The 18,697-nt window shown below is 44.2% G+C and overlaps 1 protein-coding gene across 2 annotated transcripts in view; it reads right to left on the bottom strand.

The window, feature by feature from the left end:
• Positions 1 to 18,697, bottom strand: part of LOC143981835 (interferon alpha/beta receptor 2-like) — a 72,947-nt gene that overhangs the window by 24,418 nt on the left and 29,832 nt on the right. For both annotated transcript variants that reach the window (XM_077479965.1, XM_077479966.1), the window contains 2 exons: positions 13,015 to 13,184; positions 1,462 to 1,637 (listed from right to left, as the gene is read on the bottom strand). In XM_077479965.1, coding sequence (XP_077336091.1) covers positions 1,462 to 1,637; positions 13,015 to 13,184 — 346 coding nt within the window. The remainder of the gene's footprint in view (positions 1 to 1,461; positions 1,638 to 13,014; positions 13,185 to 18,697) is intronic.

Raw genomic sequence — 18,697 nt, forward strand, 5'->3', positions numbered from 1 at the left:
GCACTGAAAAAAACTTGGGATCCCACGGGTCCACTCCCACACGCCTCTCTGGTTCAACATGCACCTACCTGAACTGCTGTCCATTCCAGATCCTGCAGTGTGGATATGCCACGGGATCTTATATATTTATCAGGTCATGACTACTATGGGAATAAAAACATTTCAAATTCTCAAGGATGAATTTTCCCTACTTGACTGTCTCCTTTTTAGATACCTGCAGCACCGCCATGCCATACAAACCCAATTTATTAGCTCTAACCCATCCTTGGCAGTCCCCTCTATAGTAGATACAGTTACGGGTACTGAGCCAGCTAAATTAATCTCCACCTTGTACTCCGCTATCCGTCTCCCTGGTGTCATGGCCTTGGCCTATGCTGCTAACACCAGATGGGAGGTGGACGTTGGGCTTATTGCGGATGAGGATTGGGATTGGGATGACATTCTGGGGGATGTGAAATATGTATCCCCCCGGCTGTCAGATCGCCTCACCAAGCAGTGTATCATACACAGGACATATCTAACTCCCCAGAAGATAGCACGTTTCAAGCCCATGTACAATCCAGGATGCCGTCAATGTGGTCATACCCCGGGCTCCCTTCATCACCTTCTATGGACCTGTCCAACTATTCAAGCATACTGGATGCAAGTGATACGATTCCTACACGACAAGATGGGTTCACCTGCTACCCTAGACCCCAAAATGTGCCTGCTCGTTCTGATGCCTAGCTTAGAAGCTGATAAAACTCTTCACACCTTTTTGCATGAGACCCTATTCCTGGCAAGGAAAGCGGTGGCTCGAAGGTGGATGCAGGCCCTGCCCCCCACAATCCAGTGTTGGAAAAAAGAGGTAAATGATACTCTTTCATATTAGAAGCCGATTTATGTGCATAGGGGGTGTTCACCTAAATACGAAAAAGGTCTGGGGTAGATGGTTGGCAGATGGTGAAACGTGTACTTGATATACTCGCCCTTCATCTTCCCCTTTCCCTCCCTTTTTTTTTTCTCTTCTCCCCCTTTCCTTTGTCTCTTTTTTTTTTATATACATACTATGTGATGGCTCTACCTCTTGTGGGTAGTTTGCTTTATGCTGCCCGGTTACTGTAATGTGTCTATATATGTGCTATTGTTTTGGCCATGTTGGCCCCTGTCGATTTATGTATCAAGCATTCGTACTTCAATAAAATTGGCTTTTTCAATAAAAAAAAAAATAAAAAAATCTGAAATAATCATACCGCCAGGGAGGTTAAACAGTGTCTCAACCATCTATTTCTATACACTTTCTCCCCCACAGCACCCTGTACTAAAAAATTGTAAACAAGGCCTAAGAAGCTGAGAATATAATATATAGATATATACACACACACACACACACACACACACACACATATATGCCCACAATAAGTCTACATTTTTTTTTCACCTTAGCAATTATATATGATAATACAATAACATTCTCCTGACCTCTGCCGAGTCTCCAAAACTGACATTGTACTCCAGAAGTGGATAGACATCATCACTGACCATGGTAACATTGTGCTGCTCGTTTTCATCCCATAAATGAGAGATTGGAGGATGGATAGACACATTAATACAATGCATGCAGGGAACCACATCCACTAAAACTGGGCCCAACATGGCTGGAAAACAGAGGAACAAAAGATGGAAAACAACTTTGTAAGAAAAATCGATCCACCTTCAAGGTGTCAGAATATATACAAAATGTAATAAACATAAAACTTTACCATTGAGGACCTGAAGTGTATCTCTAGGCAAAACATTCTTTTAGTTTTAGATGGTGTTCTGGAAATTTTATAGAGATGCAACTCCTATCCTCATATTGATTAGTGGTTCCAAATTAGTAATAACTAATGAGGTAGGGAAATCCGCTAGTATCTTCTTGCAGGGGGCATTTTAACTGAAGAATCCTGCGCACGTGCACTGACAGAAGGCCCAAACCAGAGCAGCACAGTGGCACATTTACCTAGCAGCACTAGGGTTGTCGGTTCGAATGCCAACCATGACACTACCTGACTGGAGTTTGCATTGCTCTCCCTGTGCCCGCGTGGGTTTCCTCTCCCACTCCAAAGACATGCTGGTAGGTTAATTGGCTCTAGTGTGTATGAATGTATATATATATATATATATATATATATATATATATATATATATATATATATATATATATATATATATATATATATATATATATATATATATATATATATATATATATATATATATATATATATATATATATATATATATATATATATATACATACATACATATATATATATATATATATATATATATATATATATATATATATATATATATATATATATAGGTGTGTGTGTGTGTGTGTGTATGTATGTGTAATATATATATATATATATATATATATATATATATATATATCTGCGTAAATTACCGGCGCTATACAAGTACCTATAGAAAAAATCTGCTGAAGAGGACCCTACCAGGCATTCACTGTTAAACACAGGAGAGGAGGGAAATCTGCCTGGCGTTCATTCAAATTAGCATCTACATTAGAGGACTCTAATCCCCTGGACAGACACTTCGACCCAACCTTATTCTCAAGTGGCTGAGAATCTGGAAGAATCGTGCAGAGAGCTGCACAGCAGTGACCATCACTTTCAGACACAGGCAATAAACCTGATGAATCCAAGAAGAAAGTTATTGGTCAAGTGCATATAACAATAAAGGCAATTTTTGGCGACCAGAATAGTTTTCTTCCCTGATGTACTGTACACGCTTGAATGCCACTATACTTGTAATTTCAATACTTTATTAAACCTTTTTTATGCACAAACGGGACTTCACTATGGTCGGTCTCTCGGTTTCATTCCTATATTTATGGACAGGTGAGATTGGCTGGCTGGGCTGGAGACCACTGATCTTACTGCAGTAGACAGGAGTGTTGGAAAGGCTCATTTATTTAAATACTCTTTATTGCAGGGGTTGACAAATTTGCTTGGAATCTAGGAGCCAGCTAAAAAAGTTAGGAGCCAGGTCCGTGACGGCGATCTGGACCTGTCCCTGGCCTGACATGGAGATGAGTGAGGGGAAGTCATTGCCCATAGCTCTTAGGAGGGACATTTTATTTTTTTCAAATGACAATTTTTTTTTTAAATTGCATTTTAGTGTAAATATGAGATGTGAGGTCTCTCTGACCCCGGATCTCATATATCAAAGAGGACCTGTCATGCTTTTTTCTATTACAAGGGATTTTTACATTCCTTGTAATAGGAATAAAAGTGACACGCATTTTTTTTTTTTTTTTAAAAAGAACAGTGAAAAAAATAAAAATAAAACAGTTAAAATAAGAAAACATTTTTTTTTTTAAACGCGCCCTGTCCTGCCAATGTTGCGTGCAGAAGCAAACGCATATATGAAAGCGGTATACAAACCAAACCACACATGTGAGGTATCGCTGCGATTGGTAGAGTGAGAGCAATAATTCTAGCCCTAGAACTCCTCTGTAACTTAAAACATGCAACCTGTAGAATTTTTTAAACGTCGTCTATGGAGATTTTAAAGGGTAAAAGTTTGTTGCATTCCATGAGCGGGCGCAATTTTGAAGCGTGACATGTTGGGTATCGATATACTCGGCGTAACATTCTTTCATAATATAAGAAAAATTGGGCTAACTTTACTGTTTTTTTTTTAAATTATTTTTCCCCAAAAAAGTGCGCTTGTAAGTCCGCTGTGCAAATACGGTGTGACAGACAGTATTGCAACGACCACCATTTTATTCTCTAGGGTGTTAGAAAAAAAAAAATTTATATATATATATATATATATATATATATATATATATATATATATATATATATATATATATATATATATATATATATATATATATATATATATATATAAATAAATATCCACAGAGACAGGATAACCCCAGCTGTGCTGCCCCAGGTCGCTAATTCTAGTCGCAAATGCGACCTGGCGCCCGGGTTTTGTCGAGCCCTACTTTATTGCATATGAAAAACATACAGAGTAATAAAAATTATATTTTCATTTACAAATTTATACATGAATCATACCATTCATCTACTCTATCCCTCACTAGTCCCTTTCACACAACACCATTTACTCAAAATTTTCTGATATTTCTGTAGGTTTCCCCTACTTTTATACATACCGTAACTTTTTCATATGCTATGATAATATGATATACTGCATTCATCCAGTCTCTGATGGGAGTTATAACTTGCATTCATCTCTTAGCAATCTGCTTTCGAGCCTGAAAATGTTTTTTTTTTGCAACAGGATCTTTACATGTCTTGACCATTCTTCATCATTCAACATCCCCAACAAACATACTTCAGTGGAACAAGGCACCAGTCTTGATAATTTCACATAATTTTCTTATCACTTGACTCCAATATTCTATTAGAGGGGGCACTGGTGCCACAAGCCATACCGGTGCCCCCTACACTGGTGCCACAAGCGGCACGCAAAGCCTCTTGCCAGCACGCAACTCCCTCCCCAAGAGCAGAGCAGGGAAGTGTCAGTGAGACAGTAATGCTTTCCAATCTTACAACTCCCCATGCGGCATCTGCACTGAGGGGGAGGCACTGTGACCCCACACATTGTAAACGATGGGAAACATTGATTGGTTATCTAGCTTTGCTGTAGCTGCGATCTACAGCTCTTGTGATGGGGAAGAGATTGGGTGCAGTTCTAGTAGGGGGCGGTCTCTTTTTCCAGGAGGAGGAGTACTGTGATTGGCCACTGCTAAAGCCAATCACAGTCCTGATAGCCCCATCTACCATGTGGAGGAAGAGGACGCACTTGGTTGCCACTACCAATCTCAGAAAGAAGGGATTTCACTGGGATTAAGAAAACCACAATCTGGTGACAGTTTGTGGAATTACTATTGAGCTTCTGGCAACTTTGTTGGGGGAAAATATATTACGTTATATATAAAAACATCCCCAACATACATATATACACACATACATATATTTGTATGTGTCACTTACTACTGACCCCTCAGCTCTGCATCATCTACTACTACCAACCTCTACATCACCTATTCCCAACCTCTGAACTCTACATCACTTACACCTGACCCCTGAACTTTGCATCACTTACCACTGAACCCCGGCACTGTGTCCCTTTAAGCCACAGCCAGTATTTAGCACAATGAAAATCACAGACAATTTTGCTTATTTTTCTCAGCTGCGGGCTCGATCTTGCACAGAGGCCCACTGCTTTCAGAAAATTCCCCTGAACGGAGCTCATCATTGCACATACATTCCAGATAGTTGTATGTGAAATCCCATAAAAACACGTGGGCTGGAGGCAAGAGGTGGATCAGCGGGGATGAGTGTGCCAGGACAGGTTGATGCGTCTCATCTGCTTCCTTGCACCACGCTGCATATCGCGCATATCATAGATGAGCAGAGCAGACAGCAGAGGAGCAGATGAGTAGGGGGGTACAGCAGTGGGGCAGATAAGCAGGGGAGGTTTAGTGGTGGGACAGAAGAGCAGGAGGGTTCGCTGGTGGGGCAGATGTGCAGAGGGTACAGTGGTGGAAGAGATGAGAAGGGGGTTCAGCGGTGGGACATAAGAGCAAGTGGGCTACAGTGATGAGGCAGATGAGCAGGGGGCTACAGTGGTAGGACAGATGAGAAGGGGGGGTTCAGTGATGGGCCAGAAGAGCAAGGGGGGTACAGAGGTTGGACAGTTGTGCAGCGGGGTACAGTGCAGGGCAGAGGAGAAAGGAGGTACATTGGTGGGACAGAAGAACAGAGGTACAGCGGTGGGGCAGATGTTCAGGGGGGTTCAGTGGTTGGGCAGAAATGCAGAAGGTACAGTGCTGGGAGAGATAAGGGGGTTCAGCAGTGAAACAGAAGAGCACAGTACAGATGAGCAGGGGGTTACAGTGTTGGGGCAGATGTGAAAGGGAGGTTCATTAGTGGGGCAGAACAGCAGGGGGGTACAGAGGTGGGGCAGAGCTGTTTCTTGGCCTAGGGTAGCAAAAAAGCCGCCCCCCTGCATGAAAATAAGCCCCTCCCGTCCTGTTTTCCCCAAGTCCCGTTCCTGCAGCCACCTCCTGTACAAATACAGCCCCAGCAGCTGGCTTGCTGTAGCGCGGCACTTGTAAATATTGTGGGTAGTACATGGAGCGTGCTTGGCCGGCGGGGAGGTTCAGCGAAGAACCCGGCCGTGCAGAGGAGAGAGTGGAGCTGTCTAATCACTGGCTGCTCATGGGGGGGGTGCCAGTCGTTGACGCTGGCACCCCCCCACCCCCCCAAGAGCAGCCACTGATTAGACAGCTCCACTTTCTCCTCTGCACGGCCGGCTTCTTCGCTGAACCTTCTCCCCGGCCCAGGGTGAGGGGGAGAGAAAGAGAGAGAGAGGGAGAGAGAGGGAAGAGGGGGAGAGGGGAATCCCCAGCCAGGACATGTTACTATTACTAATGTGTGTGTCAAGTGCTCAATATTGAAGTTATTATATCATGGTCACTGATGAGGTGCACTGATGAGCACTATTAGGCTGCACCTGTTGCCCCTGATGAGGCCACACCGATGGTCATTGATGAGGATGCTCTGATGGGCACTGATAGGGCTGCACTGATGGGCAATCATAAGGCTGCACCGGTTGCCCCTGATGAGCACGAATAAGGCTGCACCGGTTGCCCCTGATGAGGCTACACTAATAAGGCTGTACTGATGAGCACTAACAGGCTGCACCGGTTGCCCCTGACGAGGCTGCACTGATAAAGGCTGTATGGGCACTGACTGATGAGGCCACTTGCTACCCACTTTTAATGAACAGAGCGGAATAGGTGGAGCTCTAAAAGGAAATGGTTGAGCCTAAATAGGAATGGGTTTGGTTTACAGACAGGGCAGGTCTTAAACAGGAAGCCCATATTTGAATTAGGTAGTGCATGAGTTTAGATAGGCCTAGGGTAGCACAAAACCTAGATACACCACTGGCAGGGGGTAGAGTGGTAGGGAAGAGGAGAAAGGGGGTTGCAGCGGTGGGGCAGATGAGAAAGGGGGTTGCAGCGGTGGGGCAGATGAGAAAGGGGGTTGCAGCGGTGGGGCAGATGAGAAAGGGGGTTGCAGCGGTGGGGCAGATGAGAAAGGGGGTTGCAGCGGTGGGGCAGATGAGAAAGGGGGTTGCAGCGGTGGGGCAGATGAGAAAGGGGGTTGCAGCGGTGGGGCAGATGAGAAAGGGGGTTGCAGCGGTGGGGCAGATGAGAAAGGGGGTTGCAGCGGTGGGGCAGATGAGAAAGGGGGTTGCAGCGGTGGGGCAGATGAGAAAGGGGGTTGCAGCGGTGGGGCAGATGAGAAAGGGGGTTGCAGCGGTGGGGCAGATGAGAAAGGGGGTTGCAGCGGTGGGGCAGATGAGAAAGGGGGTTGCAGCGGTGGGGCAGATGAGAAAGGGGGTTGCAGCGGTGGGGCAGATGAGAAAGGGGGTTGCAGCGGTGGGGCAGATGAGAAAGGAGGTTGCAGCGGTGGGGCAGATGAGAAAGGAGGTTGCAGCGGTGGGGCAGATGAGAAAGGGGGTTGCAGCGGTGGGGCAGATGAGAAAGGGGGTTGCAGCGGTGGGGCAGATGAGAAAGGGGGTTGCAGCGGTGGGGCAGATGAGAAAGGGGGTTGCAGCGGTGGGGCAGATGAGAAAGGGGGTTGCAGCGGTGGGGCAGATGAGAAAGGAGGTTGCAGCGGTGGGGCAGATGAGAAAGGGGGTTGCAGCGGTGGGGCAGATGAGAAAGGGGGTTGCAGCGGTGGGGCAGATGAGAAAGGGGGTTGCAGCGGTGGGGCAGATGAGAAAGGGGGTTGCAGCGGTGGGGCAGATGAGAAAGGGGGTTGCAGCGGTGGGGCAGATGAGAAAGGGGGTTGCAGCGGTGGGGCAGATGAGAAAGGAGGTTGCAGCGGTGGGGCAGATGAGAAAGGGGGTTGCAGCGGTGGGGCAGATGAGAAAGGGGGTTGCAGCGGTGGGGCAGATGAGAAAGGGGGTTGCAGCGGTGGGGCAGATGAGAAAGGGGGTTGCAGCGGTGGGGCAGATGAGAAAGGGGGTTGCAGCGGTGGGGCAGATGAGAAAGGGGGTTGCAGCGGTGGGGCAGATGAGAAAGGAGGTTGCAGCGGTGGGGCAGATGAGAAAAGGAGGTTGCAGCGGTGGGGCAGATGAGAAAGGGGGTTGCAGCGGTGGGGCAGATGAGAAAGGGGGTTGCAGCGGTGGGGCAGATGAGAAAGGGGGTTGCAGCGGTGGGGCAGATGAGAAAGGGGGTTGCAGCGGTGGGGCAGATGAGAAAGGGGGTTGCAGCGGTGGGGCAGATGAGAAAGGGGGTTGCAGTGGTGGGGCAGATGAGACAGGGGGTTGCAGTAGTGGGGCAGATGGGTTCAGTGTTAGAACAGGTGAGAAGGTGGTTCAGCGGTGAGACAGAAGAGCATGGGGGTACAGCAGTAGAGCAGATATGCAGAGAGATACAATGGTGGGGAAGGTGAGAAAAACTGGGTACATTGTTGAGGCAGATGAGCAGGGGGTTACAGTGGGACAGAAGAGCAAGGTGGTACCAGTGGTGAGGAAGATGTATGTGCAGGGGGGTTACGGTGGTGGGACAGATTAGCGCGGGGGGGGGGGGGGGGGTGAAGTTAACATTTTTTTGTAAAAAAAATCAACACACTCAAGTTCTTTGAAAACATTTTTCGGCACACTGTGCTCAGAATGTTGCCTACCCCTGTTCTATTACCCCTCTACATGAGCAAATCAAATGGCAGAAACATTCCGATGTTGACCTTCTACCCAGTTTATATAATCTAATAGAGCTTAGATATATCTGATGCATTATATAAAGTGCCTTGAAAAAGTATTCATAAAATGTGGAAAATTTCAAGGGTTATGTTGCAACCAAAAACGTACATGTATTTTATTGGAATTTTATTTGATAGACCAACACAAAGTGGCACAAAACTGAAGTGGAAGGAAAATGATACATATTTTTTGCAAAGTTTTTACAAATAAATATGTGAAAAGTGTGGCGTGCATTTGTATTCAGCCCCCTTTACTCCGATACCACCAACTAAAATCTAGTGGAACCAATTGCCTTCGGAAGTCACCTAATTAGTAAATTGAGTCCCCCTGTGTGCAATTTAATCCCAGTACAAAATACTGCTGTCCTGTTAAGTCCTCACAGGTTTGTTAGAGAACCCTAGTGAACAAACAGCATCATGAAGACCAAGGAACACACCAGACAGGTCAGGGATAAGGTTGTTGAGAACTTTAAAGCAGGGTCAGGTTATAAAAATATCCCAAGGTTTGACCATCTCATCGAGCACTGTTCATTATCTGAAAACGGAAAGAGTATGGCACAATTACAAACCTACCATCCACCTAAACTGACAGGCCGGGCAAGGAGAGCATTAAATCAGAGACGCAGCCAAGAGTAGCTCTGGAGGAGCTGCAGAGATCCACAGCTCAGGTGGGAGGATCTGTCCACAGGACAACTATTAGTCCTGCACTCCACAAATCTGGCCTTTATGGAAGAGTCGCAAGAAGAAAGCCATTGTTGAAAGCAAGCCATAAGACATTCCCCATTTGCAGTTTATGAGAAGCCATGTGGGGGACACAGCAAACATGTGAAAGAAGGTGCTCTGGTCAGATGAGACCAAAATGGAACTTTTTGGCCTAAAAGCAAAACGCTATATGTGGCAGAAAACGAACACTACAAATCACCCTGAACACAAAATCCCCACCGTGAAACATGGCGGTGGCAGCATCATGTTGTGTGGATACTTTTCTTCAGCAGGGACAGGGAAGCTGGTCAGAGTTGATGAGACGATAGATGGAGCCAAAACACAGGGCAATCTTAGAAGAAAACCTGTTAGAATCTGCAAAAGACTTGAGACTGGGGCGTAAATTCACCTTCCAGCAGGGCAACGACCCTAAACAAAAAGCCAGAGCTACAATGGAATGGTTTAGATCAAAGCATATTCATGTGTTTGACTGGGCCATTCTAAGTCCAGACCTAAATCTAATTGAGAATCTTTGTCAAGACTTGAAAATTGCTGTTCACAGGCGCTCTCCATCCAACCTGACAGAGCTTGGAGATATTTTACAAAGAAGAATGGGCAAAACTGTCACTCTCTAGATGTGCAAAGCTGGTAGAGACATCCCCAAAAAGACTTCCAGCTGTAATTGCAGCAAAAGGAGATTCAACAAAAATATTGACTCAGGGGGGCTGAATACAAATACAAATGCACACCACACTTTTCCCATATTTGTCAAATATTTTGGAAACCATTTATTATTTTTCTTCCACTTGACAATTATGTGCCACTTTGTGTTGATTTATCACATAAAATCCCAATAAAATACATGTTTTTGGTTTTAACATGACAAAATGTGGAACATTTCAAGGGGTATGAATACTTTTTCAAGTCACTGTACAATCATATCATCTTATTATCTACTGGCGATAGTGTGTGTGTGTGTGTGTGTGTTTATAAAAGGTCAATGCGTTTCTGGACTCCTGACAGACCCTTGCATCTTTCATCCAGTGCTACACTGACGTTTCTGGGTCAGACTCATGGGGAAAGCAAAAGAATTGTCAAAGGACCTGCGGGAAAAGGTAGCTGAACTGTATAAAACAGGAAAGGGATCTAAAAAGATATCCAAACTCTAATCAAGAAGTGGACAATGAGGGGTTCTGTTGAAACCAAAGCACGGTAAGGTAGACCAACTAAAATTTCAGTCACAACTGCCAGGAAAATTGTTCGGGATTTAAAGAAAACCCCGCAAATAACTTCAGGTGAAATACAGGACTCTCAGAAAACATGTGGTGCGGCTGTTTCAAGATGCACAATAAGGAGCTACTTGAAAAAAGATGGGCTGCATGGTCGAGTCACCAGAAGAAAGCCATTACTATGCAAATGCCAAAAAATATCCCACTTACAATATGCCAAATAGCACAGAGACAAGCCTCACACCTTCTGGCACAAAGTCATTTGGAGTGATGAGAACCATACATTTTACATTTGGAGAAGAATCAACAAGGCCTATGATGAAAAGTACACCATTCCTACTGTGAAACACGGAGGTGGATCGCTGATGTTTTGGGGATCAGTGAGCTACAAAAAGGCACAGGAAATTTGGTCAAAATTGTTGGCAGGATGAATGCAGTATGTCATCAAAAAAATAGGAGGAACATTTGCATCTATCAGCCAGGAAGCTGCGCATGGAACGTACTTGGACATTCCAACATGACAATGAACCAAAACACAAGGCCAAGTTGACCTGTCATTGGCTACAGCAGAATAAAGTGAAGGTTCTGGAGTGGCCATCTCAGTCTCCTGACCTCAATATCATTGAGCCTCTCTGGGGAGATCTCAAAACATGCAGTTCATGCAACACAGGCCAAGAATTTACAGGAACTGGAGGCTTTTTGCCAAGAGGAATGGGCAGCTTTACCATCTGAGAAGATAAAGAGCCTCATCCACAAATACCACAAAAGACTTCAAGCTGTCATTGATGGTAAAGGGGCAATACACGGTATTAAGAACCTTTAAGAAATCATAAATTCTGCCAGGGTATGCAAACTTATGAGCACAACTGTATCTCCTCCCATTTCTTATCTGTCATTTATAGGATCAAAACCTGCCATTTAATCGCTTAATTTCAATGGTTCTCTGCCTATTTTAGCTTGTAATAGAAATTAGTACAATAGTGATATCAGTCCCTTCGGACCCTGTGACTTCAGGATTCCTATAAAGGGTGTATTTTGAAATCTTTAGATTCTGCTTGCCAAATTGGGCCTGCAAGGCATGTCTTAATATAAAATATTTATAAAGGAAAGGCTCATTTCTATGTATGATCGTGGTAAGAGTTGGCGACGATTGATCAGAAAGATTGCATTCGACTAAGGCTGGTGTTGACCACTATAATCAGGGCCACAAGCTTCTGGCAAGCCTCCCATTTGTACCACTATACATCTCTCACCTTCTGGTGGTTTCTTGAGACATGTTTTGAAAAGGATTGTTTTTATTACAGCTCATCATTTCATGTGAAGTTATTTATACTTCAATGTGAAGGACTTTATAGTTTATGGTTCTATGCACTTGGACAATAACTTTCTTCTTGGTTTAATTTCATTGAACATAAGCACTTTAAATTTCCATTATTTATTTCAAGTCATGGTGCACAAGGCACTTTGGATTTATAACTGTTTACTGTTATATGCATTTGATATAATTTTCCATTTGATGTATTTATTGCACATTTAAAGCACTTCAATCTACAATTTCTGAGCTTCATTGCACAACGTATTTTCAAGATGGTAATTCAATAGCGCTGCACTTTTTTTTTTTTATACTGTGATACTTTTACCAGAGTCTTGTGCCAGCAGCCTTCCCCCCCATTTAGCCTTTAGCGCAAGAATTTTCTTTACAGTTTTCAAATAAACCTGATGTCCCTCCTAAAAGGGAGGGGTTATGCCTAAAGCCTAGTACACATGGGCCGAATGGCGGTTGGTTTCTACCGTGTGTATTGCAGCTGATCTGTCAAAAGGGGCATGATCGACTGGCATCCAATCAGCGCTCTACGCCAATTGCTAAGAGAGCAGGCTCGTGTGTTCTGGGGGGAGGGGAGGGGAGGGGGAGTGGGGGAGATCCCCCCGTCAGAACACAATAGGACAGCAGGTGAAATTGCTTTACCAACATTGCATAATTAGCACAGATGCTCTGCCTGAGCTCTTCAGGTTTTTACGTTTAGTCTTGCTGGGTTGAACGAACAAGAAAGAAAGGTGAGGAAGGAGGTGTCACCAGGCTTAAGATGGGACTTGCTGACTTTTTTGCCAGTGTCCAACCACCTGTAGGTGGCACATAACTCCACTAGAAAGGATACTAAAGTTGCTCTGCATCTGCAGATGTACAATAATAGAAATTCTTATAAAATACTGCTAGAGATTAAAAGACAATGGTCATGAATACATACTATTAAAAGTCCAAAGCTGATGCTAAATATACTTACTTTTTTTAACCGGGCAAAAACCCTCAGCTACAGCTATTTTGGAGACTTCATGATCTGTAAAACTGCGGACTATGGGCCTATAGGTTGACCAAATATCTGTGAAATCCTTGGTCAGGTTGCAGTGCCGAGTTGTGATATTGGAACAGCTTTTGCTACTGACAACTGAATTGCTAGAAAAGTACAAAAAGGGAGAGCCAACATTAAACCAATATAGTATTACAGTGGCAAAAAAAATATCTATCATGTATAAATAATAATATAACCAATCAGAAATATGACATGTGAAAATACAAAATCAAAACAACTTGCTATAAATGTTCAATGAAGTCTTCCAATTATCTTGCTACGTGTGTCAAACACCGTCCTTTTTTAGTATCATTCACTCCTACACTTTTTTTTTTTTTTTTTTTTTTTAAAGAAGTTTTTATTGGCTTTAAACAGGTTTACAAAAATCAAATACATTAGATACAAGCATCTTATCAGTAAGCAAAACAAGTAGAAACAGTTACTATGCATATCTTTGAAAATATAGGTCTATTAATACACGTGTTCAACTATGTGTAGTTAATATGGGAATAGACGAACAAATATGATATTGTATCCCAATATGTTCAAGCATCAATGTCGCGCTGAGTTTGGATAAGGGTTCTGTCATGTGTCTCCGTGTGGGAGAGCTAAGGTGTTTGCACTGAGTAGTTGTTTTGGTGGCGAGATGCCCAATAACTACTTCAAAACCCAGTCTCCCCTAAAGGGATCTGACTGTGACTAGGTGAGAGTTAAAGGAACAGATTACTACAATTGGGATATAAGCAGCGTAATACAATGAGTAAGTAAGCCATATTATAATAAAGTGTTCATAGAAGTGATTTTATAAACTAACTGTTAAAGAAACAAAACAGTTGCGGACGCAGCCGCCTTATAATATCTACGTGTCCAGACAGAGTAGTGTAGCAAGGCTAGTAGTTTTGTGGGTGGAAGATACCCGAGTGTGGTAAAGGTCTTCTAATTCACGAGCCTCGGTCTGTTCGTGACCACAAATTGTGATATTCTGGGGTTGTGATGAAATGTAACCAACACAACCAAGTTTGTGTGAACTTGAAAGGCGTATCCCTTGCCTGATGGATTAATTCTTCCATGTCAGCTATTTTCTGGATCCGATTAAACTAGTCCTTAATAGCTGGTGGGAGTGGGGAACGCCAATTATGTGGGATACACATGTTCGCAGCTGTGATCATATGCATGGGCAGGGATCATAAGTGGGTGCGGATTGGACGTGCTGGGTGATGTAGCAGGAATTGTGCTGGAGTATAGTCCAGTTGATATGTGGTGATCTGTTGTATCAGTCGGTGTACTTCTTGCCACACGACCACCATACATGTAGTAGGGATCCGGGTTCAGTTCCACATCTCCAAAATTGTGGAGAGAGGGATGGGTAAATACGATGAAGTTTGAGTGGTGTATTGTACCACCGAGATTATTTTGTATGTATTTTCTTGTGCATATATATTTAAGGAGTCTTTGTGAGCTATCGTATAAATTGTTTCCCAGTCTGCGTCTGAGATGTTAATTGTGAGGTCTTTGAGCCAGTTAACTTTACTTCAATTGTCCTGGGAAGCCTGCGCTGGAAACAATAGCGCATAATTGAAAGATATTATGTTCCTTGGGGTTCCGTTTTAAGGCACATGTCTTCGAAAGGGGTGAGAGAACGTGACCATTCGGAGTGGGTAGCTTCCTTATCGAGGAAATGTTTAATTTGTAGAGGTGCCCAATATGGAAGTATCTTTGGGTATAACTTAAGCCGCGTACACACGGGCGGACTGTATGGCCTACTTAGTCCGTCATACAATCCGACGGACAGTCCGTCCTACTTTCGAATGAACGGACTTGACCACACACGGATGCACAAACAGTCCGTCTAAAGCTTGCGCGATGACGTGTACAGCACGTACGACGGGACTAGAAATAGGAAGTCCAATACACAGCAATGCAACCTTTCGCCGTGTAAATCCTTTCTGAGCATGCGCCATTCTTAGTCCGCCGAACTAGCCTACTGACGAGCGGATTGTCCGCTGAAACCAAAGTATGACGGACAGTATTTCGAAAATTCCGAAATACTTAGTACGCCAGACTACACGCTGAAAAAGTCAGCTGAAGCCCACACACGAGCGGACTGTCCGCTGAAATGTGTTTCGACGGACTAAGTAGGCCATACAGTCCGCCCGTGTGTACGCGGCTTTAGTCATTCGTTCGGAAAATGTGAGCAGTTCCACTCCTACACCTTTATGTGTAAAAATCTTCTAAATAGATTCACTTCTGTCCATCCTTAATCAATCACTTGACCTCTGGAAGGTTTTACCCTCTTTATGAAAAGAGCATTTTTTGCTATTCAGCAATGGGATACTTTCAACTGGCAATTGCTCGGTCATGCAACACTGTAGGCAAATTAAATTTATATATTTTTTTCCCACAAATAGAGCTCTCTTTTGGTGGTATCTGATCACCACGAAGTTTAAAATTTTTTTGCAAAAAAAAAAAAAAGATTTTTCCCCCAACTTTCTGTTAACCACCTTCCTGTCCAAGCCAATTTTCAGAGCGGTCACACTTTAAATGACAATTGTGCAGTTATGCAACGCTGTACCCAAACAACGCTTTTATAATTTTTTGGAGACAGAGCTTTCTTTTGGGGTATTTAACCAGTTGCCGACCACCGGCCGTCAAATGACGGCCAGGCGGCACATCTCTTGTGGCGGGAGGGTGTCATATGATGTCCCTGTTCCTTCGGTGGCGGCGTGTCACGGAGACACCGCTTGCCACTGAGGGGGGTGAACAGCCATTGGGTATGGCTGTTTACCACATGATCGGCCGTGATGAAGTCACGGCCAATCACAGGTGGTTACACCCCCACTGTGCAATCGCACGTCGGTGGCTGTGTTCCCGGGAACACTGCTCGTCACCGATGCTGGTAAACAGCCATTGGCCGGCTGTTTACACACGTGATCGGCTGTGATTGTTTCACAATCGATCACTAAATGTAAACAAACCGGGGTAACAAGATGTTACCGGGTTCTCCTTACACACCGATCGTGTGTGAGGAGGAGTTTGCGGTAACATCTCGTTACTGCTTACAGTGTACACACCAATCACACTGATTGCCCCCCTCAGTAAAGAGGACCTATCACCACCCATCATAGTACCTGTCACTCACAGCCCATCCGAGTACCCGTCACAGCCATCACAGCCCATCCGAGTACCCAAATACCAGTCACCAGAGAACCTGTCACCAGGCCATCAGAGAGCCCGAGTGCCTGTCACCAGGCCATCAGAGTACCCCGAGTGCCTGTCACCAGGCCATCAGAGTACCCCGAGTGCCTGTCACCAGGCCATCAGAGTACCCCGAGTGCCTGTCACCAGGCCATCAGAGTACCCCGAGTGCCTGTCACCAGGCCATCAGAGTACCCCGAGTGCCTGTCACCAGGCCATCAGAGTACCCCGAGTGCCTGTCACCAGGCCATCAGAGTACCCCGAGTGCCTGTCACCAGGCCATCAGAGTACCCCGAGTGCCTGTCACCAGGCCATCAGAGTACCCCGAGTGCCTGTCACCAGGCCATCAGAGTACCCCGAGTGCCTGTCACCAGGCCATCAGAGTACCCCGAGTGCCTGTCACCAGGCCATCAGAGTACCCCGAGTACCTGTCACCAGGCCATCAGAGTACCCCGAGTACCTGTCACCAGGCCATCAGAGTACCCCGAGTACCTGTCACCAGGCCATCAGAGTACCCCGAGTACCTGTCACCAGGCCATCAGAGTACCCCGAGTACCTGTCACCAGGCCATCAGAGTACCCCGAGTACCTGTCACCAGGCCATCAGAGTACCCCGAGTACCTGTCACCAGGCCATCAGAGTACCCGAGTACCTGTCACCAGGCCATCAGAGTACCCGAGTACCTGTCACCAGCCCATCAGAGTACCTATCTGCAGCCCATCAGAGTACACGAGTACCTATTTGCAGCCCTTGCCTCATAGAATATATGTTGGGGTGTTTGCTTTCCAAAAATGGGGTCATTTCGTGGGTAATTCCATTGTCCTGGTGCTCCAGGGCCTTCAAAAGTGTGATAGGCAGGAATGAAATGAGATGTGTCATTTATGCTCCTAAAACGCCTGAAGGTACTACTTCAGTGTTCGGCCTCTCTATGTGACCAGGCTGTGTAAAAGTCCTACACATGACTACTTTGTGTAAAAAAAATAAAAATAAATGAAAACGCTTTTTTTTTTTCTTTTTCCACATTTTCCAAAAACTTCTGGAAAAAAAATGAACAGTTCAAAAGACTCGTTATGCCTCACAGATTATACGTTGGGGTGTTTGCTTTCCAAAATTGGGTCATTTTATGGGAAATTCCATTGTCCTGGTACTCTAGGGCCTTCAAAAGTGTAATAGGTTCTAGATTGTAAGCTCTAACGAGCAGGGCCCTCTGATCCCTCCTGTATTGATTTGTATTGTAAGTGTACTGTCTGCCCTCATATTGTAAAGTGCTGCGCAAACTGTTGGCGCTATATAAATCCTGAATAATAATAATAATAATAATAATAATAGGTGGCTGTGAAATGAGATGTGTCATTTTTGCTCGTAGAACGCCTGAAGGTACTACTTCAATGTTGGTGCTCTGTATGTGGTCATGCTGTGTAAAAGTCTCATGCATGTGGTATCGCCATACTCGGGAAGAGTAGGAGAATGTATTTTGGGGTGCAATTTGTTGTATGCATATGCTGGATGTGAGAAATAACCTGATAATCTGACAATTTTGTAAAAAATAATAAAAAAAATCTTCATTTTGCAAAGAATTGTGAGAAAAAAATTACAACTTAAAAAAACTCCCCATGCTACATACTTAATACCTTGGAATGTCTACTTTCTAAAAAGGGGTCATTTGGGGGGTATTTGTACTTTCCTGACTTGTTAGTGTCTCAAGAAATGTGATACACCTGATGTAATGAAGGCCTGATCAGATGTGATCAATTTTCAGTGATTGGCACCATAGTTTGTAGACTCTATAACTTTCACAAAGACCAAATAATATACACTAATGAGAGTTCCTTCTACCAAAAATATGTAGCAGTATACATTTTGGCCAAAATTTATGAAGAAAAATTACTAAATTAGCAAAATTTTATGACAGAAACAAAAGAAGGCATTTTTTTCAATTTATAGCACAAAAAAATTAAAAAACCCACTAGTGATTAAATACCACTAAAAGAAAGCTCTATTTGTGTGGAAAAAAAGTACGCAAGTTTCATATGGGTACAGTGTTGCATGACTGAGTAATTGTCATTCAAACTGTGAGCGCTGAAAGCTGAAAATTGGTCTGGACAGGAGGGGGTGTAAGTGCACTGTATTGAGGTGGTTACTCACCACTGGGTTTTTTTTTTTTTGCTTAAAACTGAAAAAAGTGCAACATTTTTGAAAAAAAATAAATGTTTCTTGGTAATTAAGTCATTTTTCTCCTTCACTGATGTGCGCTGTAGAGGCTGCACTGATGGCCACTGATGAGTAGGCACTATTTTGCAGCACTGATGAGCACTTGCAGGCATCACTGGTGGGGCACAAGACACGTGGTAGGAGAAATTGTAAAATGGCTTACAATATCTTCTAACACGTGTCTTGTGCCTCATTCAAATCCCAAAAACCCC

This window comes from Lithobates pipiens, unplaced genomic scaffold (genome assembly GCF_037356315.1).
Source record: "Lithobates pipiens isolate NorthernLeopardFrog02 unplaced genomic scaffold, aLitPip1_a1.2 Scaffold_16, whole genome shotgun sequence".
NCBI classification, from domain to species: Eukaryota; Metazoa; Chordata; class Amphibia; order Anura; family Ranidae; genus Lithobates; species Lithobates pipiens.